The sequence below is a fragment of the Hemitrygon akajei genome, chromosome 5 (assembly GCF_048418815.1).
Source record: "Hemitrygon akajei chromosome 5, sHemAka1.3, whole genome shotgun sequence".
Lineage (NCBI taxonomy): Eukaryota > Metazoa > Chordata > Chondrichthyes > Myliobatiformes > Dasyatidae > Hemitrygon > Hemitrygon akajei.
This window is the reverse complement of record NC_133128.1, coordinates 95,349,864-95,374,548: the sequence shown is the minus strand read 5'-3', so window position 1 is coordinate 95,374,548 and position 24,685 is coordinate 95,349,864. Positions and strand designations below refer to the sequence as shown.

The 24,685-nt window shown below is 43.8% G+C and overlaps 1 protein-coding gene across 4 annotated transcripts in view; it reads left to right on the top strand.

Annotated features, from left to right (window-relative positions):
• Positions 1-2,188: 2,188 nt before the first annotated feature.
• Positions 2,189-24,685, top strand: part of LOC140728007 (MAP7 domain-containing protein 2-like) — a 222,790-nt gene continuing 200,293 nt past the window's right edge. Inside the window, exons 1-3 of one of the 4 annotated variants that reach the window (XM_073046096.1) lie at positions 2,189-2,385; positions 7,942-8,016; positions 8,759-8,922. In XM_073046096.1, the coding sequence (XP_072902197.1) occupies positions 2,349-2,385; positions 7,942-8,016; positions 8,759-8,922 (276 nt within the window). In that variant the 5' untranslated portion in view covers positions 2,189-2,348. The remainder of the gene's footprint in view (positions 2,386-7,941; positions 8,017-8,758; positions 8,923-24,685) is intronic. The other 3 variants (XM_073046095.1, XM_073046092.1, XM_073046093.1) reach the window with 3 other exon arrangements.

The window sequence follows — 24,685 nt, the reverse complement described above, 5'->3', positions numbered from 1 at the left end:
TTGGAGGTGGCGGAAATTACGGAGAATTATACGTTGGATCCAGAGGCTGGTGGGGTGGTAGGTGAGGACAAGGGAACCCTATCCCAAGTGGGGTGGCGGGCGGATGGGGTGAGGGCAGATGTGCGGGTAATGGGAGAGATGCGTTTGAGAGCAGAGTTGATGGTGGAAGAAGGGAAGCCCCTTTGTTTAAAAAAGGAAGACATCTTCTTCATCCTGGAATGAAAAGCCTCATCCTGAGAGCAGATGCGGCAGAGACGGAGGAATTGTGAGAAGGAAAAATAAATTGTGGAAGAAGGCAAGGCAGTGGATGTTGTCTACATGGACAAGGTATTTGACATGGTCCCACATGGAAGACTGGTCAAGAAGGTTCAGTCACTTGGCATTCAGGATGAGATAGTAAATTGGATTAGACATTGTATTTGTGGGAGAAGCTAGAGAGTGGTAGTAGAGGGTTGCCTCTCTGACTGGAGACCTGTAACTAGTGGTGTGTGGTAGGGATCGGCATTGAGACCTTTATTGTTTGTCATCTACATCAATGATCTGGATAATAATGTGGTTAGCTGGATCAGCAAATTTGCAGATGACACCAAGACTGGGGGTGTGGTGGACAGCAAGGAAGTTTCTGCATCAGCTGGAATATGAGCTGAAAAATGGCAGATGGAATTTAATACAGACAAGGGTGAGGCTTTGCACTTCAGTAGTACTAATCAAGGTAGGTCTCACCCAGTAAATGGTGGGGCACTAAGGAGAGTGGTAGAACAAGGGGATCTAGGGATACTGGTACATAATTCTTTGAAAATGTGTCACGGGTTGATAGGGTCGTAAGGAAAGCTATTGGCACATTGACCTTTATAAGTCAATGTATTGAGTCCAGGAGATGGGATGTTATGTTGAAGCTGTATAAGACCTTGGTGAGGCCTAATTTGGAGTATTGGGTCTAGTTTTGGTCACCTACCTACAGGAAAGATGTAAACAAGTTTGAAAGGGTGCAGAGAAAATTTACAAGGATGTTGGCAGATCTAGAGGACCTGATATATAAGGAAAGAATGAATAGATTAGGACTTTGAAGAAGATTGAGAGGAAATTTATTAGAGGTATACAAAATTTTGAGGGGTATAGATGGGGTAAATACAAGCAGGCTTTTTCCACTGAGGTTGAGTGGAACCACAACCAGAGGTCATGGGTTAAGAGTGAAAGGTGAGAAGTTTAAGTGAATGTGAGGGGAAACTTCACTCAGAGGGTCTTGAGAGTGTGGAATGAACTGCCAGTACAAGTGGTGCATGTGAGTTCAACTACAATGTTTAAGAGAAGTTTGGACAGGTACGTGGATAGTAGGGGTATGGAGGGCTGTGGTTGATAGGAGTAGGCAGTTTTAATAGGTTTGGCAGGTAACAGATAGGCCAAAGGGCCTGTTTGTGTGCTGTACTTCTCCATGGACTCTATATTCTAGACAAGAAAACATTACTACTAACCTGTGTTTTAAGTGAAATGAAGTCTCCTGGTTTGAGACTCTCCCATTAGTGAGAACATTGCCTCTGACAAGTCATCCTTCTTTCAGTAAAATTGTCCCTCATTGTTCTAGACTTAAAGGAATACTTTGCCTCTGTTGACAGGACAGGTCTCTTAATACTGGAATGAATCTGGTAAGTTGTGCCATGAACTGCCTCCATCTCTACCGTACCCCTTCTCAGGTAACAGGTCAGACTGAATTTCTCAGCACTTCTGGCCTTGCATTTCAAGAAGGATATGGAGGCAGTGGAGAAGTTTCACCAGGATGGTGTGTGCTATCTTGGGTTGTTTTCCCTGGAGCATCCTAGGCTGAGGAGAGACCTTAAAGAAGAATAATGAGAGGGTAGACAGCTGGTATTTTTTTTATCCAAGGTTGAAATGTCAAATGCTGGAGGGTGTGCATTTAAGGTGAGAGGGGTAAAATTTAAAGGAAATCTGTTTTTTACACAGATCCAGGGATGGTGGTGAAAGCAGATATGATAGTGGTGTTTAAGCTGTCAGACAGACACGGGGAATGGAGGGATATCGATCATGTATAAGCAGAGCGGATTTAGTTTAATTTGTTCTCATTCTGACATAGACTTTGTGGGCCGAAGGGCCGTACCTGTACACAACTGTTCCATGTTCATTTGCTATAGAACTGGCGACACATTCACTCCACTTCTGTACGTACTCGTGTGTGTTTCCACCGGTGAATGTAGGCGCTCGCAGCCGGTGTAAGTCCCCTGTCGGGTCTGTGCACTCTGCTCTGTACTGCGGGGCTCCGGTCCCGGTGGTTCAGCAAGGGGGGTTGAACCCCCCCGGGGCTGCGGCAGTTGCCGTCCGCCCACTCGGTGAAGATGGCGGAGGTGCTGCCAGCGTCTCCTCGGCGCTCAGGTAAGGAGAGCGGCCACTGTCTCCATCGGCCGGCCGGGGTTGGGGGAGTGGGCTACGGGTGCGGGCGGTGTCTGCAGGGATGATAGGTACGGTCGCTACCCGGATCAGTGACATCCATCGAAGGCAGCATTACGGCGAGGGCCACTGCGGTTTCCTGCAGGAACTGTCGTGTGGTCGTTCATTACAGGTACATGTATGACTGGCTCGTTACAGGTACATGTATGACTGGCTCGTTACAGGTACATGTATGACTGGCTCGTTACAGGTACATGTATGACTGGCTCGTTACAGGTACATGTATGACTGGCTCGTTACAGGTACACGTATGACAGACATTACCGGAAGGCTCATTGCAGTTCTGGTATTTTCAGAGACTGCCGCGGTCATTCATTACGTACACAGACGTGACTGGAATGGTCATTACAGCATTTTGCAAGGACGGCCATGTGGTTGTTCATTACAGGCACACGTATAACAGCCAACTTCAGAGGCAGTCAGCGCGGCTCTGGTGTTTGAGGGTGTATAATAAAGACATTGATAGGAGGCATAGTTATCACAGAGCATTACAGACATTTGCAAAAACTGTCAATTCGTTCAGTCCGGGGATGGAGGTTCCCGAAGGTGATGTTAGACTTTTAGTCCTCTAGCTCTTGACCTTTCTACCCGGGGGGGGGGGGGGGAGAAGATCTATGGGGTATTTCTACCCCCATTTATGCCTCTTATAATTTAAAAAAAACTTCTGTTAGGTCTCAGGTCTCACAAAAACACTTGGTACGTGATACAGGATTATTACGGCTGAAGAAATAGGGGAAGAAGGTAGATTTGCCCTTGTCAGTTCCTGGTTGCATCACTGTCTGGTATGGGAGGGGGAGGTGCACGGCACGGGATTTGGAACAACTGCAGAGGGTTTCAAGCTTGGCCAACTCTATCATGCACACTAGTCTCCCCAGCATTGCTACCATCAGGTAGGAGGTACAGGAGCCTGAAGACACACACTCAATGTTTTAGGAACAGCTTCTTCCCCTCCACCATCAGATCAATGGACAATAAACAATACCTCATTATTTTTGCTCTCTTTTTGCAGTACTCATTTAATGTAATTTTCTTTTTAATCTATATTTCTGAACCCTTTTTTACTGGGCGTCTCTAGAGCTGCAGCTTGTTAGCCCCTCACAGACTCAGCTGCGAGAAGCACCTTTGTCAGACTCCGTACGTCCAGGGTAGGTTTGACCTGGGTCCCAACAAACCTGTAAGGTTGAGATGTATCGCCGACCCAAACCCCGATTTGTGTAATGCTGTGTAATTTACTGCCCCCATGCAATTGCCCATCAGCAAGAAATAACAGACCTTACACTGAACACAATTATAAAGAAAGTATATTTAAGAATGTTAACTTAACCAGTTATTATAGAAAGGAAAGAACAAAACAAGAGTCCATCATAATTAAACAGTCAAATGTGCACATAAATTGGAGCTCATCTTGAACTTGTCTTTAACTCGTGCGCTGGACCCTCGTTCTGCGTGAAGGCACACACTAGCTTCCGAATGTTGCTCCAAATCCATCATGAACAAACCCACGGGAGTATTGCTCCTTCCTCCTTGAAGCCATTCATCTGCACAAAGCACCTTGTGCGACAGGGACAGCATCCTCAGCCACCTTCCCTCCTGTCCTCTCCCGCCAAAAAGTCCTTGACCCTCACCAGTGTCTGTCACAACAACTCCTCCAACCAGCATTCTCGAGAACCTTCTCACAATCCCACCACCCTGATAGGAATGTGGTGTCAGCCAAACCTGAGTAACAAAACCCCTTAGCTCAGCTCAACCCTGGACAGGCTGAAAACAGAACAGTCTGCTCTTACAGAATGGCTAAATGATATACCAACAACATGGCAGTAAAAATCTTAACCAGGGCATTGCATTTCTTATAGTCATTTATAGATTTCTTGTTTTGCACTGTATCACTGCTGCACAACACATTTTGTGAGCAATATCAATGATAGTAAACTTGATTCTGATTTTGCCCCTTCCATCCCCATCTTCATCTCTTTATACTGGCAGTGGCAACAAGTTTTTTCAAAAGTGCTGCTGCATCAGAATTTTTTTTTTGTTTGTGAAAGACCGTTTGAAGCTGAACATAAATATAACTTCAGCCTACTTGTATCATGAAGGAATTTGAGAAACAAGAAATTTATTTTATTGAATACAATGCATTCAGTTCCATAATATTGCTGATGCTTTGCAGTAGTTCAACTAAGCTAAAAATGTTCTGTTGATGATTTGCACTTGTATTGTGTTTGAGGCTTCTCACTTAAGTGTCCAACAATAATCAGCTAGTATTGATGGATTCAAGTTGTCCTGATACCATTTCTCCATGACCACAATGTCCTGGTGAAATCTTTCACCATGCTCATCACTGACAGCGCCAAGATTTGCAGGGAAGAAGTCTAAATGGGTATGCAAAAAGTGAACCTTTAGTGACATGTTGCACTTCACGGCGTTGTATGCTTGAAGCATGTAGTCAACCAGTTGCACGTAGTTTAGTGTCTATTTGCCAAGACAATTTTCAACAACATCCTTGAATGCCTTCTATGCAGTTTTCTCTGGTCCCACTAGAAGTTCTTTGAATTGCCTGTCATTGATGACCTGTTTGATTTGTGGGCCAACAACAATGTCTTTCTTGGCAACAGTTATTCTGACTTGAATTATGAATTGAAAGAACAAATGATTTCAAAAATTGGTGCATGATAGGGGAATTTCATGGTGATTTTTGTGATCAGTAGCCCAAACTCCATAAGATACACCCAGAAGTATTCAGGAAGCAAATCCTTTATTGTCCAGTGCAATCTTCTTCTACATTCTCAGTCGTGCTACAGGGTATTGAACCAAAATATCAGCTGTCCATCTTATTCCACAGATGCTGCCTGGCCCGTTGGCTTCCTCCAGTAGTTTGGTTGTTGTTCCAGATTTACAAAGCTTCTTGACCAGGGCTGTCTACAATAAATGAAGAACATGAATCAATTTAGTAATGGGGTTCTTGAAAAGGTGGGCGTAGGCTGCTGTTGTTCTTCTGGTGAAAGTGCTATAGTGCAGTTTGTTAGGGGGCTTCATGATTTAAACCCAGTGATGCTGAACAAACAGCAAAGTATTAGAGGGATATAGGTGCTGGTGTTCCCATGCACTGCAGCACTGGTCCTGGTTGGGCAGTACTATGGAAGTAACCTGGTAAGTAACTGGTAGCTTTGTAGATGGAACACACTGTGCATTGGTGATGGAGTGGTGAATGGGGCCAATCAAGTGGGCTGCTCTGAATGGATAGATAGAATCATAGAGTCATACACTGTAGAAACAGGCTCTTTGGATCAACCAATCCACAGTGACCAAAATTCCCACTTGCCTGTGTTTGGCCTAACTCCCTGCAAGCTATTCCAGTCCATGTACCTGTCCGAGTGTTTTTTTTAATGTTGATCATGTACACCAGTCTCAATCATGTCCTCTGGCACTTCATTCCATATAGAGACCACTCTCTATGTGGTAAAATCTGCACCTCCAGTCCATTTTAAATCTTTCCTTTCATCTTAAACCTATTGCCTCTAGTTTCTGATTTCCCCAACCCTGGTAAAATGACTATATGCATTCTCCATAAGATCATTCCCCATTTTCTTATGCTCCAATGAATAAAGTTCTTGCCTGCTCAACTTCTCTCTAACTCAGTTCCTTGAGTTCTGTCAACTATAGGTCTTTTGAATTATTGGAGCTGCACTCAACCAGGAAAGTGCCATCACACTCTGACTTGTACCTTATAGATAGTGGAGAGGCTTTGTGATGTCAAGAGATGAATTACACATCATAGGACACCCATCTTCCGACATGTTCTTGTAGATGACGTATTAATGTAGCTGGTCCAGTTGGTAGTGTGGTTAATAATGGGACTTGGTGAAGGAAATGTCATTGAATTTTGTTGGAGATAGTGATTGCTTGACACTATTGTAAGATGAATATTATTTCTGTTTATCAGCTCATGCCTGAATGTTGAGGAGAAGAGACTGCAGATGCTGGAATCTAAAACAAAAATACTCCAGTTGGTCAGACAGAGGGATGGCGATATTTGGGGCTGAGAGATGGAAGCCAGTGTATCATGACGGTGGGGGGGGGGGGGGGGGTGGTCTGGCAGATGATAGGTGGAATCTGATGAGAGAAGTGGGTGGAGGAAATGATAAGCAGATGGAGTCTGGAGGGGGGAGGTAATAGGAAAGGTGAACCAAGGAAAAAGAAACCCAGGCAAATAGGTATTTTCATGCTGGGCATATGGATGATGGGAAAGGACTGGGAGAGGATGATGAGTCTAGCCAATGAGGAGAATGGGGGTGGAAGAGGTGAACAGAGAGAAATCCTAGGTGGAAGATAGGAATGGGAAAGGAACATAGAAGGGAGTGGGTTATCTGAATCTGGAAAATCCAATATCTGTACAATTGGGATGTCAGCTGGGAAATCCAATATCCATACAATTGGGATGTCAGCTGGAAAATCCAATGTTCGTATGACTGGGATATCAGCTGGAAAATCCAATGTTCGTATGACTGGGATGTCAGCTGGAAAATCCAGTATCTGTACGATTGGGATATCAGCTGGAAAATCCAATGTTCGTTTGACTGGGATATCAGCTGGAAAATCCAATGTTCGTATGACTGGGATGTCAGCTGGAAAATCCAGTATCTGTACGATTGGGATATCAGCTGGAAAATCCAATGTTCGTTTGACTGGGATATCAGCTGGAAAATCCAATGTTCGTATGACTGGGATGTCAGCTGGAAAATCCAGTATCTGTACGATTGGGATGTCAGCTGGAAAATCCAATGTTCGTACGACTGGGTTATCAGCTGCCCAGCTGGAATATGAGTTGCTGTTCTTCTAGTTTGCCATTGGCAGTGAAGGAGGCTGAAGACAGATATGTTGGTGGGGAAATGGCAAAGGGAATTAAAATGACACACAGCTGGATGTCCACTATGGATTGAGTGCTTCGTAAAGCAATTGTTTGTCCACACTTGCCTATGTAGTGAGGCACATTAGGGACACTGATCAGGTTGTAAGAGATGTACATGAGTCTCTACTCACCTGGAAGAGCAGTTTATGCCCCTGTGTGGTGGTGAGAGAGGTAGAGTAGTGAAAGTATTGCTCCTACAGTGGGATGGGTGAATGCAGGGGTTAGGAGGGATGAATGGACTATGCAGTGATGGAGAGAAACATCTTATTCTCAAAATAAGTATTTCCATTCCAGGCCAATTGAGATGTTCTCCTTCTTTAGCAGAAAGAGAAATTGGCCCACAGAAAAATAGGTCATGTCTGAAGCAGTAAATAAGTGAACAGAATTGACAGTAAGGTCAATAAGCCTTCATCTAAACACCAATTATTAGAGCTAATTTCTCTGGAGCTTATGGATTTGAGAATCTCAGTTAAAGTGCAGAGATAAGCTTACTCAGTAACACTACTGGCCTTTGAGGGATCCACACTCAGTTTGATGACCTTTTGGTAAAGCATGCTAATTGTTTGTGTTTTTAGATGTCCACCAAGCAAAGAGAGATGATCGACAGAGACTAGCTAAAGAAAGGCGAGAGGAGCGAGACAGATCTTTGGGTAAGTCCGATAATGTTGCTTCTCAGCTTGTGATGGAGTGTGTGGTCAGAGTTAAGGGTGGCCTGGGAGGCAGCTTCCCAAATCCATGAAGTTGCCATTAATGCTGCAGTGCTCTCTGAAGTTCAGTGATTTTCAGCCACTCCTGATGAAAGTGAACATGTTGTCATTTCTATAATAATAGAACACAAAGAGCAGAGCACAAGAGCAGGCCCTTCAACACATGATGCCAAACCAAACTAAACTCTTTTGCCAGCTCAAGATCTATTTCCCTCATTCCCTGCATATTCTTTTGTCCAAACACCACCACAGTACCTGTTCCCACCACTACCCAGGCAGCCCACAACAGGCACCTACCACTTTCTGTGCCCCACACATCTCTTTTTGAACTCCACCCCCCACCCACCTTGTGATTTTATACACCTCTGTACAGTCAATCCTCAATCTCCTTTGCTCCAAGGAATAAAATCATAGTTCAGCCTCTCCCTGTAACTAAGGTCCTGGCATCATTCTCGTAAATTTTCTCTGCACTCTTTCTGGTGAAATGATGTCTTTTCTATAGCATGGCGACCAAAAGTGTGTTTTCACCAATATCTTGTACAATTTCTCACCAAAGGCTTGTGAAGTCATACAGTCTTCAATGACGTGCAGCTTGGTAGATTAGTTATTCCTTGCAGCAACGTTGTTTAGTGAACTCTGTTTGAGGTATGGTTTGTGCACTTGATCCTGTTTCCTGTGTGCTCAGCCGTGAGAGAGCAGCAGATCCTGCAGAAGGAGAGAAAGGCTCGCCTGCTCTACGAGAAGCAGATGGAGGAGCGCTGGAGGAAGCTAGAGGAGCAGCGTCAACGCGAAGAGCAGCGCCGGGTGGCTGTAGAGGAGAAAAGAAGGCAGAGGTTTGAAGAAGATAAGGTGAGTGTCTGTATCGTTTATTTTGAGTCTTCTGTTTTTGCAACATGGGAAAAGCCCCTTCAGCCCAATGCTGATGATGGTGTTCCCCCCCACCCCCCACCCCACCAAGCTGGTTTCTTTTGCCTGCATTTGACCCATTTCCCTCTAAACCTTTCTATCTAGGCACCTAATATGTTGGGAAGGATTATGGGTTAGTGTAGTTGATGCCCTGTGTGTAACCTCGACTAAGTCCTGCACGATGGGAAATTTAGGTCACCTTGGATTGTGGCAGGCCACAACAAGGACACGGAGCTGTAAAGGACAAAAGAGATCAGATGAAATATGTTGTTACTGAGCAGTACATAAGATGCTGGAGGAACTCAGGGAGCCAGGCGGAATCTGTGGGGGAAATTAAACAGTCCAAATCTTGAGTTAAGTCCCATCATCTGGACTGATTAGAGAGAAGACAATAGGTGTAAAGAGTTGGGGAGAAGGGTGGTTTAGGAGCTGCTAAGCAATAAGTGGATCCAGGTTGGGGGTGGGGTGATAGACAGATGGGGGTAGGAAGATTTAGAATAGTAATAGGAGATCATGGGTGGAAGTGACAAGGAGCTGCAGATGATGGAAAGGAAGGTGGAGCATGGAACCAAAAGAGGGGAAGTAGGGAGGGCAGGTAAGAACAGTAGGGGGAGGAGTATGTGGGGTATGGGCAGATGGAGTGGGTGGAGAAGGGGTAAGAGATGGGGTGAAAGGGGGCAGGATATGTGCAGGAGGATTTGGATGGATCAATAAGAGAGAGAAGTGTGACAGAGGAGAGCAGTAACTTGGAGATTGGAGATTATTCCACTGGGTTGTAGTCTACCCAGGCAGAATATGAGAAGATTTATGAGGATATTGCCAGGACTTGAGGGATTGAGTTATAGACGGAGATTGAGCAGACTAGGACTGCATTGACTGGAGCAGAACAGACTGAAAGTAAACTTTCAGAGTAATATAAAATTACCTGGGGAAGCAGCAGTGGCCGTGCCTCCGGCCCTGTGCCTCAGAAGGGTAGGGAAAGAAGAGGAAGGGAGTAGTGATAGGGGACTTTATAGTTAAGGGGTCAGACAGGCAATTCTGTGGACACAGGAAAGAAACTCGGATGGTAGTTTGCCTCCCATTTGCCAGGATCTGGGATGTTTCTGATCATGTCTAAGATATCCTGCAGTGGGAGGGAGAACAGCCAGAGGTCATGGTACATATTGGTACCAACAACATAGGTAGGAAAAGGGAAGAGGCCCTGAAAACAGATTCCAGGGAGTTAGGAAGGAAGTTGAGAAGCAGGACCGCCAAGGTAGTAATCTCTGGATTACTGCCTGTGCAATGCGACAGGAATAGAATGAGGTGGAGGATAAATGTGTGGCTGAGGGATTGGAGCAGGAGGCAGGGATTCAGATTTCTGGATCATTGGGACCTCTTTTGGGGCAGGTGTGACCTGTACAAAAAGGACGGGTTGTACTTGAATCCCAGGGGGACCAATGTCCTGGCGGGGAGGTTTGCTAAGGCTAATGGGGAAAGTTTAAACTAGAATTGTTGGGGGGTGGGAACCGAACTGAAGAGACTTGGGAAGAGGAGGTTGGCTTGTAGATAGTGTGAGAGGGAGGATAGGCAGGTGATAGAGAAGGGACAAGTTCAGACGGATGGTTTGAGATGTGTCTATTTTAATGCAAAGAGTATTGTGAACAAAGTGGTTGAGTTTAGAGCGTGGATAAGTATTTGGAGATATGACGTGGTGGCCATTACAGAGACTTGGATGGCTCAGGGACAGGAATGGTTACTTCAAGTGCCGGGTTTTAGATGTTTCAGAAAGGACAGGGAAGGAGGCAAAAGAGGTGGGGGCATGGCACTGCTGATCAGAGATAGTGTCACGGCTGCAGAAAAGGTGGATGCCATGGAGGGATTGTCTACGGAGTCTCTGTGGGTGGGGGTTAGGAACAGGAAGGGGTCAATAACTTTACTGGATGTTTTTTATAGGCCACCAATAGTAACAGGGATATTGAGGAGCAAATAGGGAAACAGATCCTGGAAAAGTGTAATAATAACAGAGTTGTCGTGATGGGAGATTTTAATTTTGCAAGTATCGATTGGCATCTCCCTAGAGGAAGGGGTTTAGATGGGGTGGAGTTTGTTAGGTGTGTTCAGGAAGGTTTCTTGACACCATATATAGATAAGCCTACAAGAGGAGAGGCTGTACTTGATTTGATATTAGGAAATGAACCTGGTCAGGTGTCAGATCTCTCAGTGGGAGAGCATTTTGGAGATAGTGATCATAATTCTATCTCCTTTACAATAGCATTGGAGAGAGATGGGAACAGACAAGTTAGAAAAGCGTTTAATTGGAGTAAGGGGAATTATGAGGCTATCAGGCAGGAAATTGGAGGCTTAAATTGGAAACAGATGTTCTCAGGGAAAAGTACAGAAAAAATGTGGTAAATATTCAGGGGATATTTGTGTGGAGTTCTATAGATACGATCCAACAAGACAGGGAAGTTATGGTAGGGTACAGGAACCATGGTGTACAACGGCTGTAATAAATCTAGTCAAGAAGAAAAGAAAAGCTTACAAAAGGTTCAGAGAGCTAGGTAATGATAGAGATCTAGAAGATTACAAGGCTAACAGGAAGGAGCTTAAAAAGGAAATTAGGAGAGCCAGAAGGGGCCATGAGAAGGCCTTGGCGGGCAAGATTAAGGAAAACCCCAAGGCATTCTGTAAGTACGTGAAGAGCAAGAGGATAAGACGTGAAAGAATAGGACCTATCAAGTGTGACAGTGGGAAAGTGTGTATGGAACCGGAGGAAATAGCAGAGGTACTTAATGAATACTTTACTTCAGTATTCAAAATGGAAAAGGATCTTCGTGATTGTAGTGATGACTTGCAGTAGACTGAAAATCTTGAGCATGTAGATATTAAGAAAGAGGATGTGCTGGAGCTTTTGAAAAGCATCAAGTTGGATAAGCTGCCAGGACCGGATGAGATGTACCCCAGGCTACTGTGGGAGACAAGGGAGGAGATTGCTGAGCCTCTGACGATGATCTTTGCATCATCAATGGGGACGGGAGAGGTTCCGGAGGATTGGAGGGTTGCGGATGTTGTTCCCTTATTCAAGAAAGGGAGTAGAGATAGCCCAGGAAATTATAAACCAGTAAGACTTACTTCAGTGGTTGGTAAGTTGATGGAGAAGATCCTGAGAGGCAGGATTTATGAACATTTGGAGAGGCCTAATATGATTAAGCATGGCTTTGTCAAAGGCAGGTCATGCCTTACGAGCCTGATTGAATTTTTTGACGATGTGACTAAACACATTGATGAAGGAAGAGCAGTAGATGTCGTATATATGGATTTCAGCAAGGCATTTGACAAGGTACCCCATGCAAGGCTTATTGAGAAAGCAAAGATCCAAGGGGACATTGCTTTGTGGAGCCAGAACTGGCTTGCCCACAGAAGGCAAAGAGTGGTTGTAGACAGGTCATATTCTGCATGGAGGTCGGTGACCAGTGGTGTGCATCAGGGATCTGTTCTGGGACCCTTACTCTGTGATTTTTATAAATGACCTGGATGAGCAAGTGGAGGGATGGGTTAGTAAGTTTGCTGATGACACAAAGGGTGGAGGTGTTGTGGATGGTATGGAGGGCTGTCAGAGGTTACAGCGGGACATTGAAAAGATGCAAAACTGGGCTGAGAAGTGACAGATGGAGTTCAACCCAGATAAGTGTGAAGTGGTTCATTTTGGTAGGTCAAATATGATGGCAGAATATAGTATTAAAGGTAAGACTCTTGGCACTGTGAAAGATCAGAGGGTACTAAGACACTTACTGTACTTGGATAAGAAAGGTTTTGAGGGATGTGGGCCAAATGCAGGCAAATAGGACTCACCTAGATGGACACCTTGGTCAGCATGAATGAGTTGAGTTTCTGTGTGGTTTTATTCCAAAACTCTAAGTGGAAGGGGAAAAGTGGAGATTGGAATATAAATAATGGAAAATTCCAAAGCATTTTATAAGCATATTCAGGGCAAGAGTAGGACCTATTAGGGGCCGAAGAGGTAACCTGCATGTGAGACTAGAGGGCATTGGTAAGGTCTTAAATTCTCAGTCCTGACAAAGGGTCTCGGCCCAAAATGTTGACTGCTCATTTCAACGGATGCTGCCCGACCTGCTGAGTTCATCCAGCTTGTTTGTACGTGCATCTGCAGTGTACTTTGTGTTTTGTGTATTTATTTGTATTCACTAAGGAAAAGAACATTGTAGCTGGAGAATTCAGTGAAGGACGCAGTAAAATTCCAGAAAATGTTACCATTAAAAAGGAAGTTCTAAGTATTTTAGCAGCATTAAAAGTGGATAAATCCTCAGGGTCTGATGAGATATAATTCCAAACTGCTATGGGAGGCAAGAGACAAAACTTTTAAGTCTCCTCTGGCCAAGATGAGGTATGAGATGAGAGCAAGTGTAATACCATCATTGAAGGGATAAATCGGGTAACTACAGGCCAGGTGAGTCTAAATGATAGGGAAGTTCCTGCAAAAAATAAATCTGAGGGATGGGATTAATTTACACTTGGAAGAGCAAGAGTTAATCAAAGATAAAAAGCATGCTTTTTTCAAGGAGATCCTGTCTGACCAATTTCAATGAGTTTTCAGATGGCTAACAAAATGATAAGTACAGGTGTTGATGTAGTCTACGGGGGGCTACAAGAAGGTCACATTTTGGGAACAGTTTACGACCCATGGAATTGAGGGCAAACAGGATCCAAAACTGGCTTGGCTGTAGGAGCCAGTGAGTGATGGTAGAGGATTGTCTTTGTAATTGGAACCAGTGACTCGTGGTGTATCACAGAGATAATTGCAGGGATCTTATTGTTTGTTGGTCTGTTTATTTTGCGCTAATAGTATCAATAGGAATGGAAGAGATGTGATAAGTAAGTTTGCAGATGACTCAAAAATTGGGGATGTTGTTAACAGTGATCAGTATAGTCTTGGGCTGTAGGATGTTATTTGATTAGTTGGTAAGATGGAAGAATTTAATGTGAGGTGATGCTCTTTGGAAGATTAATAATGGCAGCTCTAATTAATGAACAGTGGGGACAGGGAGTATTGAGTAACTGAGGGACTCGGTGTACAAGTACAAGGCATCCCAGGTAAATGGTGATATCATGGTGAAGAAAGAAAACAGGAGAAGCAAGAGGCATCTGGAGTAACAAACAATCTGTTGGAAGAATTCATTTGGTCAAGAAGCATCTGCACAAGGAAGTGAATTGCCAACATTTTGAGTAGAAGCCCTGCATCATGACTATGGTACTTGCCTTCATTATCCAGGGCATGGAATGTAAGGGCAAGGCTGTAAAGTTAGGACACACTGCTGGGGTGCTGTGTCACTGCACTATAGGAAGGATGTAATTACACTGAAGAGATTAACTAGGATGTTGCCTGGATTGAAGAACTTTAGCTATGGAGAGAGATTGGATAGGCTGGGCTTCTTTTCCCAGGAACAAAGGAGGCTGAGAGGGGATTTGATGGAGGTGGACAAAATTATGCGGAGCACAGGTACAGTAGGTAATAGGAAAGCTTTCTCCGTGACCCCTGATCAAAATCCATTGAGAACAGGTTTAAGATCATGGGAAAGAGGGATCTGAGGAAGAACTTTTCATCCAAAAGATATTGGCTCTGGATAACACTTCCTGAGGGCTGGTGGAGCAGACACTCTCACTACATTTAAGAAGTGCTTAAATCACTAAGTTATAGAAGGCAATGGGCAGGCACAGTCCTCTGCATGGAGATGTGAGGCAGAAGGGTCTGTTTCTGTGACTCTCAGGCCTGGATAAGCATAATGTTACACCATCCAGAACAAAATATCTCCCTTAATTGTTACACCACATATCACATATTGTCATATATACAAGAATGCAAATATCATGCTCGGATGAAGTTTTAAGTACTGGAAGAGGGATATATTATGGCAAATGTGGAGAGTGAATGTCAGATCTGGAGTGTCTAGAACATCAAACAGAACAGCACAGGGAAAAGGCCTTTCAGCCCATCGTGTCTGTACTGACCATGACACAAAATTAAGCTCTACATCTGCCTTCACATGTGCTACATGCCTCCATTCCCTGACTGTGTTTGACTAAATCTCTCTGAAACATGACTATTATATCTGCTTCCATCACCTCTCCTGGAAATTCATTCCAGGCACCTACCACTATGTAGATTTCTTTAAGCTTTCTCACTCTCATATTAAACCCATGCTCTCTAGTATTTGACATTTCCATCCTGGGGAAGATGCCTCATAATATTATATACTTCTATCAGGTTTCCCCTCAGCCGAAGACACTCTAGAAAAAGCAATCCAAGTTTGTTTATTCTCCTTGTATCTGACACACTCGAGTCCAGGCATCATCCCGGTGAAACTCCGGTACACCCTTTCTGAAGCTTCCACCTCCTTCCTGTAATACAGCGCCCAGACATGCACACTTCAGATGTAGCCTCAGCAAAGCTTTATCCAGCTGCAACGCGACTTCCTGACTTTTATACGCAACATTCAACCATGGAAGGCAAGCCTGCTACACATCTTCTTTACCACCCTGCGACTTGTTTTGCCTCTTTCTGAGAGCTGTGGACTTGCACCCCTAGACCCTTTTGGATATCAGATCTTTTAACAGTGCTGTCTTTCATTACAGGATGCTGGGTGGAGATGTGTCTCTACCAAAGGAGGTGTGAGATGCTCCTTCCCTCTGCTAGCCTTGGGCAAGGAGTAGCACCTGCTTAGCCCCTTGATCAGGGTCATGCGAAGCCATGGGAGCAAGTGGTAGATGGTCGTATGAGCAGACGGTGCACTTCCCAAATTCTGGTTATGTGGCCAGTGACGCCAGGCACACAACGTTGGAAGAGTATTGATAATAGCTGAGGTCAACAAGTTGTAAAACACTGCCCAGAAGAAGGCAATGGCAAACCGCTTCTTCAGAAAAATTTGGCAAGTACAATGGATAGAGCAAAGAATAGAAGAGCTTCTTCATTATAAACAGATGGAAGACCTTACGACAAAGCACATAACGATGACGATGATGATGGTGTCTTTTATTACAGTGTGTGGTTTCTGTACCTTTACGCAAGAAAGGCTACTTGCCATGGAGATAGGGCAAACGTCTCTCCTGGTCACCCCAGTGATCTGCCTGCAATTCTGTTTTGGAATGGAGGTGCCTTTACCTGCAGTCAACTACTTCTGCCAGCCAGGCGACTTTGCCTGGCTGCCATTGGTTTAATAGGGAGGAGAGAAGTGCCATTTATTGGAAGTGTCTGGTGCATGCTGTCTTCTTTCACAGAAGTTCAATGGTTGACAGTTTACTGCTCAATTTTCTGAGGAACCGCAACATGTCCAGTTAATTTAATGCAGATCCAAGTCAGCAATTGGAGTGAAGAGTGCCATGACAGAACTATTCCACTGACATCTGGAAGCCCTCCCGACACAGTCACAAACATATTAAATGCGAAATGATTTGCCTTTCCAAAAATCTGTAATGTGGTATGAACATTGCATAAAAAAGCCAATGAGGGTGACTGGTGAGTCATTAAAACTTAAAAGGCTTACATTGATTATTTATGATTATTTTCCAAAGGGACTGCTTTAGGCAAGGAAATTTGTCAATTATCCACACTTGTACTGTTCACCAATACAGCATGTGAACCAGCTGTTTGGAGTGGAATTAGCTGATGACTTTAGCTTTCTCAGTAGTGATGTCCTTCCTGTTCCTGAAATGAGATTGGGTTCTTATCATTACAAGCAGTATATTCAGTCTCCTCTCCTATCGGATTCCTTCTTCTTCTGCTCTTTACTTTTTCCATTGATCACCTTCCAGCTTCACCCTTCTCCCCTCCCCCACCCACCCCCTTCACCCTCACCTGGTCTCACCTACCACCTTCAAGCTTGTACTGCTTCTCCTCCCCCACCTTCTTACTCTGGCATCTGCCCCTTCCTTACAAGTCCTAATGAAGGGTCTCATTCCAAAACGTCAACTGTTTATTTCCCTCCATATTTATTCTGTTTATTTCCTGCCTGACCTGTTGAGTTCCTCCAGCATTTTGTGTGTGTTGCAGTATGTGTAAGACAGGTCTGCAACTATGCAAAGACTTGTATCTTTCTCCTCATTTAATTGTTTTATCGTACTTGTTACATTGTGAAATTGACTTGTTGGTGAGCATTGACTTTAAACTGTTATCATTTGGTTGCACCCTAGATTTTGAGTTAGATTTTGGTATCAGCGGGAGTCTCATCTGAAACGTTGACTGCTTATTCCCCCTCCATAGATGCTGCCTGACTTGCTGAACTCCTCCAGCATGTTGCTTGTGTTGCTCAAGATTTCGAGCCCCTGTAGAATCTCTTGTGTCAAGAGGCTTTAGACTTGTCGCTGACTCTGCATTAGTGGGAGAGTGTGGATGTGTGGAGTGTGTAGGAGACCATCCAATAATCCCAGTCAGTGTGAAGGATCTCTTGGAAATGGTTTGGAGGATTAGTTGGTCAGTTACCATCATCCTGCAGAGCACAGAACAATACAGCACAGAAACAGGCCCTTCGTCTCACTGACTCTGCACTGAACACAATATCAAATTAAACTAAAACCCTTCAACCTGTCCACTTGCCTGTCTATCAGCCTCTTAAACACCAACACATCTGAGAATCTCTTCCTGGCATGTAAAATCAATTTTCCCTGCACATCTCCTTTAAAATGTCTTCCTTTCAGCCTAGATAGTTCTCCTTTCCACCAAACTAATATAAACTGTGTTGTAAATGACTTCATTACCCATGGTGTTGGTATATTTCCTACTTCACTTGAAGTAGATTTCATCATGGACATCTTGTGATGGAAAAGCTGCCATGTTATTCTAAATCCTGCCTTCCTGCTACTTACTCTGTAGGTGTGAATGCTCGGGCTGCAGGACAGAGTCCTTCATATCTTCTTCTGGATATAGCTGAGAACATTGCTTAGGGTCAGTTCCAGTGATGTAGTGAGAGGTGGGTATGTGTTGTTCCTCCCCACCTCTACCTATGACTCTCCCAGCTGGTGAACCAGGAAAATGGCAACCCGTGCCAGACAAATACAATGAATCACACAACTGGGGAAATTCGAAGTTTGGTTATTTTTTTGGGTTGGTGTAGGGGTAGGGGTGAGGATCTGCCATTTCACAAAAACGCTGACTTTCATGCCCTGTCATTCAGTTATTTAGTTGCATTTAATTAAACTGTAGTTTTAACAGCTGCTATTCAGTAATTACTTTTGGAACCTGTAACGCTCCAGATAAGATCACAATGTAATCACAATGTCAGGAACTGGAAGGACATCACTGCTGAGATAGCTGAAGTCATCAATTAATTCTATCCTGAACAAAACAGCTCCTTCTTTTATAGAGCCCACGAGAGCAGGAAGATTGATGAAGTTGTGTAGAAGTCTGTCAAATGATACAGCAGATATTGATCATGGGCAGAGAAATGGCGGATGGAAATTAATCTGGGCAAGTAACAATTTGGGAGCTGGAAGATACACAGTTAATGGCAGAATCATGTATACGGGGACCTTGGGGTCCAGTACGTAGCTCCTGAAAATGGCTGTGCACATGGATAGGGTGGTAAAGAAGCCTTATAGCCTGCTTAACTTTAACGGTTGTGGTAATGAAGATAAGATTGGAGAAGTCATGTTGCAGCTAAATGAACGTTTTGTTTGAATATTGTGTACAATTCAGGTTGTCCCATCACAGGAAGGTTGTGGAGGCTTTGTAATGATGCAGAAGAGGTTTACCTGTTGCTGCCTGGAGAAGAGAGAATGCGGTATGAGGAGAGGTTGACAAGCTGGCTTGTTTCCTCTTGACCAGCGGAGGCTGATAGAAGTTTATCATGTTTTCAGAGTCATGGATAGGGTGCATGTCTGTATCTTTTTCCCATGGTTGAAATGTCCAGTATTAAAGGGCGTGTATTCTAAACAGGTTTAAATGGTTCAGCACAGACTAAATGGACCAAAGGGCCTGTTTCTGAGCTGTACTCTTCTATGACTCTAAGTGAAAGTTCAAAGAAGATGTGCAGGGCAATACTTTCTTCACAAAATGGTGGGTACCTGGAAAGCAATATTAGAGGTGGTGGATGGTGGCAAATATGATAGCAACGTTTAAGAGGCACTCAAATAGACACATGAGTTTGTAGGGATGGAGGGATATGGACCATGAAGGGATCAGGAGTCATTTTGCTAAATTAGTTGGACATGGCATCATGGCCAATGCTCTGGTCCTGTGCTGTACAATGTTTATAATCCTTCATACAGATTAATCAGATATAGCTGACTTGGGTTAGTCAAGGGAAGGTCATACCTTACTAACTTAATTGAACTTCTTGGGGTGCTAACAACAAGGTTGATGAGGGCAGTGCATTTGATGTCATCTACATGGATTGCAGCAGGGAGTTTAATGTGTTCCTCAAGGCTGCCTCATCAGAAAGGTAAAAGCTTAAGAGAGAAGGGAAAGTGGAAATTGGATGATAAATTGGCTCAATGCAGGAAGCAAAGGACCATGGTTCTTGTGGCTGGAACACTGTTAGCAATGGGATTCCTCAAGTTTCTATATGTTTTTCTCATCTAGATTTAATTACACAGAGCATGATAAGTAAGTTTGTAGATTCCAAATTGCAGCTGTGTGGTTGTTAGTGGAGGAAAGTAAGACTTTATTCACATTCTGTTATTGATTATTTTCCCCTTGTATTACCTCAATAAACTGATGTGATAGAATGATCTGTATAGCTGGCATCAGAACATTTCTTACTCCGTTAAACCAAATTACCACTCTTAACGAAATGTGTTACACAGTCTTAACAAGAATGGTTTTGGGAAGAGAGGGAAGCAATGAAACTAGTTTAAGATTAGAACTGTAGGGAGATTGTAGTGGGTGTGAATTAATTAGCAATTCAACCATCCAATTTACTGTAAATCAATCATCATCCTATTCAATCATCTATTTAATAAAATCTATCCACTCCTTTCTGTATTTCAAAGATGAACTTTAGTAAAAGAGGGTAGAATTAACAGCGTGTTGCCACTACTGTGGGAAAGTTTTAACATCTCCAAGGCAATCAACACTGGTAATAATTCCCTTTGGTTGTTTGAAGATAAATGAGTTTTTCCAGAGATAAAATGGCTTGGTTTTGTTTTGAGCTTAACGTACTGAGGACTGATCAAATAAGCATCTTCAGTGACAGAAATATTTGAAGGGATCTATTTCTCTTTGATCATCTCTCAGAAGATGCAGCATTAACATCTGAGCTACTCTCTGGGTGAAATCAGGAAATCGGAGGTTGGCCTCATCAGCAATAGCGATGAGTAAAGAGGAGGTGGAGAGGGTTGTCAAATGGTGCAACAACCTGGGTCTCAGCACAGACAAGATAAAAGATTTGATTGTGGACTTCAGGTCAAACACTCTCCATTCCACATCAATGACTTCACTGTGGAGAGAGTGAAGAGCACAAAGTCCCTTGGTGTGTGCATAATGGACGATCTAATCTGCCCCACAACATCTCCTCATTAATCAAGAAGGCACACACAGCATTATCTACACTTTCTGAGGAGACTGAGGCATGTCCCATTCTAACTACTTTCTACAGGCCTTTCCGGCTGTATCACTTTGGCCTTGGACCTTTCCCCCTGTTTGTGACATTGACCGGGAGCGTTGTATATGAAAGGCCCACCAACCCATCCCACCATCCCTCTGACCCTCTACCATAAGGAAGGAGGTACAGAAGCATTGGGACTAGGACTGCCAGACTGAGTAACATCTTCCCTCAGGCTGAGAAACTGATGAATGCCCTGCCACCGCTGAGGTCTCACCGCTAGGTCAATGAGCTGTGTACCTGGGCTGTGCACTGCATGCAATTTGAATTATATTTTTAAATGTGCTTATGGTAATATTTGGATTTCTGCATTGTGTGTGATGTGCTTTGTGGGTACACCAGGATGTTGTTTCATTTGGTTGCATAAATGTACAGACAGATGGCAATGAATTTGAACTTGCAGCAGTTTCTCACACAACAGATAGTGGATGCCCGAAGAGCCTTCCTTCCAGGAGGTGGATGCCAGAGGAATACCAGACATTCCAAAAATAAGATCAATGGACTTTTGAGCATGCAAAATATCGTAGAAGCTGAAACATGGAGTGAAAACAGGTGATGAAGGAACTCAGCAAACCAGGCATTTTCGGTGGAGGGAAATGGAGAATTGGAATTTCAGTCGAGACCCTTCATATAACCACATAACCATATAACAATTATAGCATGGAAACAACCCATCTCAGCCCTTCTAGTCCGTGCCGAATGCTTACTCTCACCTAGTCCCACTGACCTGCACTCAGCCCATAACCCTCCATTCCTTTCCTGTCCATATACCTATCCAATTTTTTTTAAATGACAATATCGAACCTGCCTCTACCACTTCTACTGGAAGCTCATTCCACACAGCTACCACTCTCTGAGTAAAGAAGTTCCCCTTCGTGTTACCCCTAAACTTTTGCCCCTAAATCTCAACTCATGTCCTCTTGTTTGAATCTCCCCTACTCTCAATGGAAAAAGCCTATCCACATCAACTCTATCTATCCCCCTCATAATTTTAAATACCTCTATCAAGCTCCCCCTCAACCTTCTACGCTCCAAAGAATAAAGACCTAACTTGTTCAACCTTTCTCCGTAACTTAGGTGCTGAAACCTAGGTAACAGTCTAGTAAATCTCCTCTGTACTGTCTCTATTTTGTTGACATCTTTCCTATAATTCGGTGACTAGAACTGTACACAATACTCCAAATTTGGCCTCACCAATGCCTTGTACAATTTTAACGTTACATCCCAATTCCTAGACTCAATGCTCTGATTTATAAAGGCCAGCATACCAAAAGCTTTCTTCACCACCCTATCCACATGAGATTCCACCTTCAAGGAACTATGCACCATTATTCCTAGATCACTCTGTTCTACTGCATTCTTCAATACCCTACCATTTACCATGTATGTCCTATTTTGATTAGTCCTACCAAAATGTAGCACCTCACACTTATCAGCATGAAACTCCATCTGCCATCTTTCAGCCCCCTCTTCTAACTGGCCTAAATCTCTCTGCAAGCTTTGAAAACCTACTTCATTATCCACAACACCACCTACCTTAGTATCATCTGCATACTTACTAATCCAATTTACCACCCCCTCATCTAGATCATTAATGTATATGACAAACAGCATTGGACCCAGGACCCTGAGGCACACCACTAGTCACCGGCCTCCAACCTGACAGTCAGTTATCCACCACTATTCTCTGGCATCTCCCATCCAGCCAACTGTTGAATCCATTTTATTACTTCAATATTAATACCTAATGATTGAACCTTCCTAACTAACCTTCCATGTAGAACCTTGTCAAAGGCCTTACTGAAGTCCATATAGACAACATCGACTGCTTTTCCTCATCAACTTTCCTAGTAACCTCTCCAAAAAATTCAATAATACTTGTCAAACATGACCTTCCATGCACAAATCCATGTTGACTGTTCCTAATCAGACCCTGTCTACCCAGATAATTATATATACCATCTCTAAGAATACTGTTCATTAATTTACCCACCACTGACGTCAAACTGACAGGCCTATAATTGCTAGGTTTACTCTTAGAACCCTTTTTTAAATAATGGAACCACATGAGCAATATGCCAATCCTCTGGCACCATTCCCATTTCTAATGACATTTGAAATATTTCTGTCAGAGCCCCTGCTATTTCTACACTAACTTCCCTCAAGGTCCTAGGGAATTTCCTGTCAGGACTCGGAGACTTATCCACTTTTTTATTCTTTAAAAGCTCCCGTACTTCCTCCTCTTTAATCATCATAGTTTCCATAACTACCCTATTTGTTTCCCTTACCTTACACAATTCAACATCCTTCTGGCAAATGATGGGTGTATCCAGGTAAGGGGATTGATTGGTAGATGGAAGTGGGGTGCGTAGGATTGATAGACTTCTGTTGGGCAAGTGTTTCAAGGAATATGGAGAATGGTAAATGAAGTACTCTAGTCACAAGCCAATTGAAAGCTGAGTCTGGCTCAATGGCCTGTTGCTATTCTTACTGCAAACATAAATTTAGTTTATCCATTTCCAAGGGAATGCTGCACAGTGAGAGGTAGCTGGTATTAAATGGTTCAGATAGTTGAATATTGGCACAGTGATGCAGGTGTATAGCCACTGAGTCATAGCTCCAGTGACTTGGGTTTGATATTGAGTTTGGATGCTGTCTGTGTGGAGTTTGCACATTCTCCTTGTGACTCTGTGGGTTTCCCTGGGAGCTCTGACTTCTTCCCACATCTCAGATGTTTGAACAGATAGGTTAATTGGCCACTGTAAATTGCGTTGGTGTATAGGTGGCTTTGGCGGGCTTGGGAGAGAGGGGTTACAGGGAAGTAACTGTGGGAATGAGACTGCTTTGAGAGCTGGTGTAGTCTTGATGGGCTAAATTACAAACATCTGTACTGTAAGGATACAGCGAGCTAGGCAGACCAGAGAACCTTATCCTGGTTCCAGAAGTGATGAGTTAGGGTGGAATTGGTTTATTGTTGTCATGTGTACTGAGGTAGAGTGAAAAGCCTGGCTTGCATACTGTTCACACAGATCAGATCAGATCATTACACAGTGTATTGAGGTAGTACCAGGTAAAACAATCACACGATGAACAGGCAACACACACAAAATGCAGGCCAGGCAGCATCTATAAGGAGAAGCACTGTCGATGTTTCAAACCCTTCGTCAGGGTGTACAGTGCAGGTAGGCAATAAAGTGGAAGATCGTAACGTGGAAGATTGTGAGGTGAAGAGTCTATCTGATTGTACTAGGGAACTACTCAATAGTCTTATGACAGCGAGATGGAAGCCTTCCAGTTTTTCTATCTTCTGCCCGATGGAAGGGAGCAGGAGGGAGAATGTCTGAAGTCTGTGGGGCCTTTGATTATGTTGGCTGCTTTATTGAGGCAGTCAGAAGTATAGACAGAGGCCATGGTTTCTCTAATGTGCTGAGCTGTGCCCACAGCTCCCAGAAGCTCCTTGTGGTCACAGGCAGAGCAGCTGTCGTATGAAGCCATGATACATCCAGATAGGATGCTGTCTATGGTGCATGGACAAAAATTGGTGAGGATTGACAGGGATAAGCCAAATTTCTTTAGCCTCCTAAGGAAGTAGAGGCATTGGTGAGCTTTCTTGACCAAGGGTTTAGCAGAACAAGCGAATGGTGATGTTTACTGTAGGAATGAAGTTTTCCATCCTCTCAACCTCAGTACTGCTGCTGTATACAGGAACAGGTGCACCACCCCCCTTTCTGAAGTCAATGACCATCTCTCGTTTTGCTGACACAGATTGTTGTCATGACAGCGTGTCACTAAGCTCTCCAAATCCTTCCTGCACATCGTTATTCGGTGTACAGCCACTTTGATGGTGTCGCCTGCAGACTTCAATATGAAGTTGGAGCAGAACCTGGCACTGCAGTCATGAGTCAGGGCAGTAGAATAGGGGCTGAGGGTGCAACCTTGTTTAAAACAATCTTGGTAGAGGTGTTGCTGCTTATCCTTACTGATTATGGTCTGTGTGTCAGAAAGCTGAGGATCCAATTGAATGTGGAGGTCTCCCAGGTCTCAGAGTTTGATGATAGGCTTGCTTAGAATTACAGTACTGAAGGCAGAACTCTAGTAAATGAACACCAGTG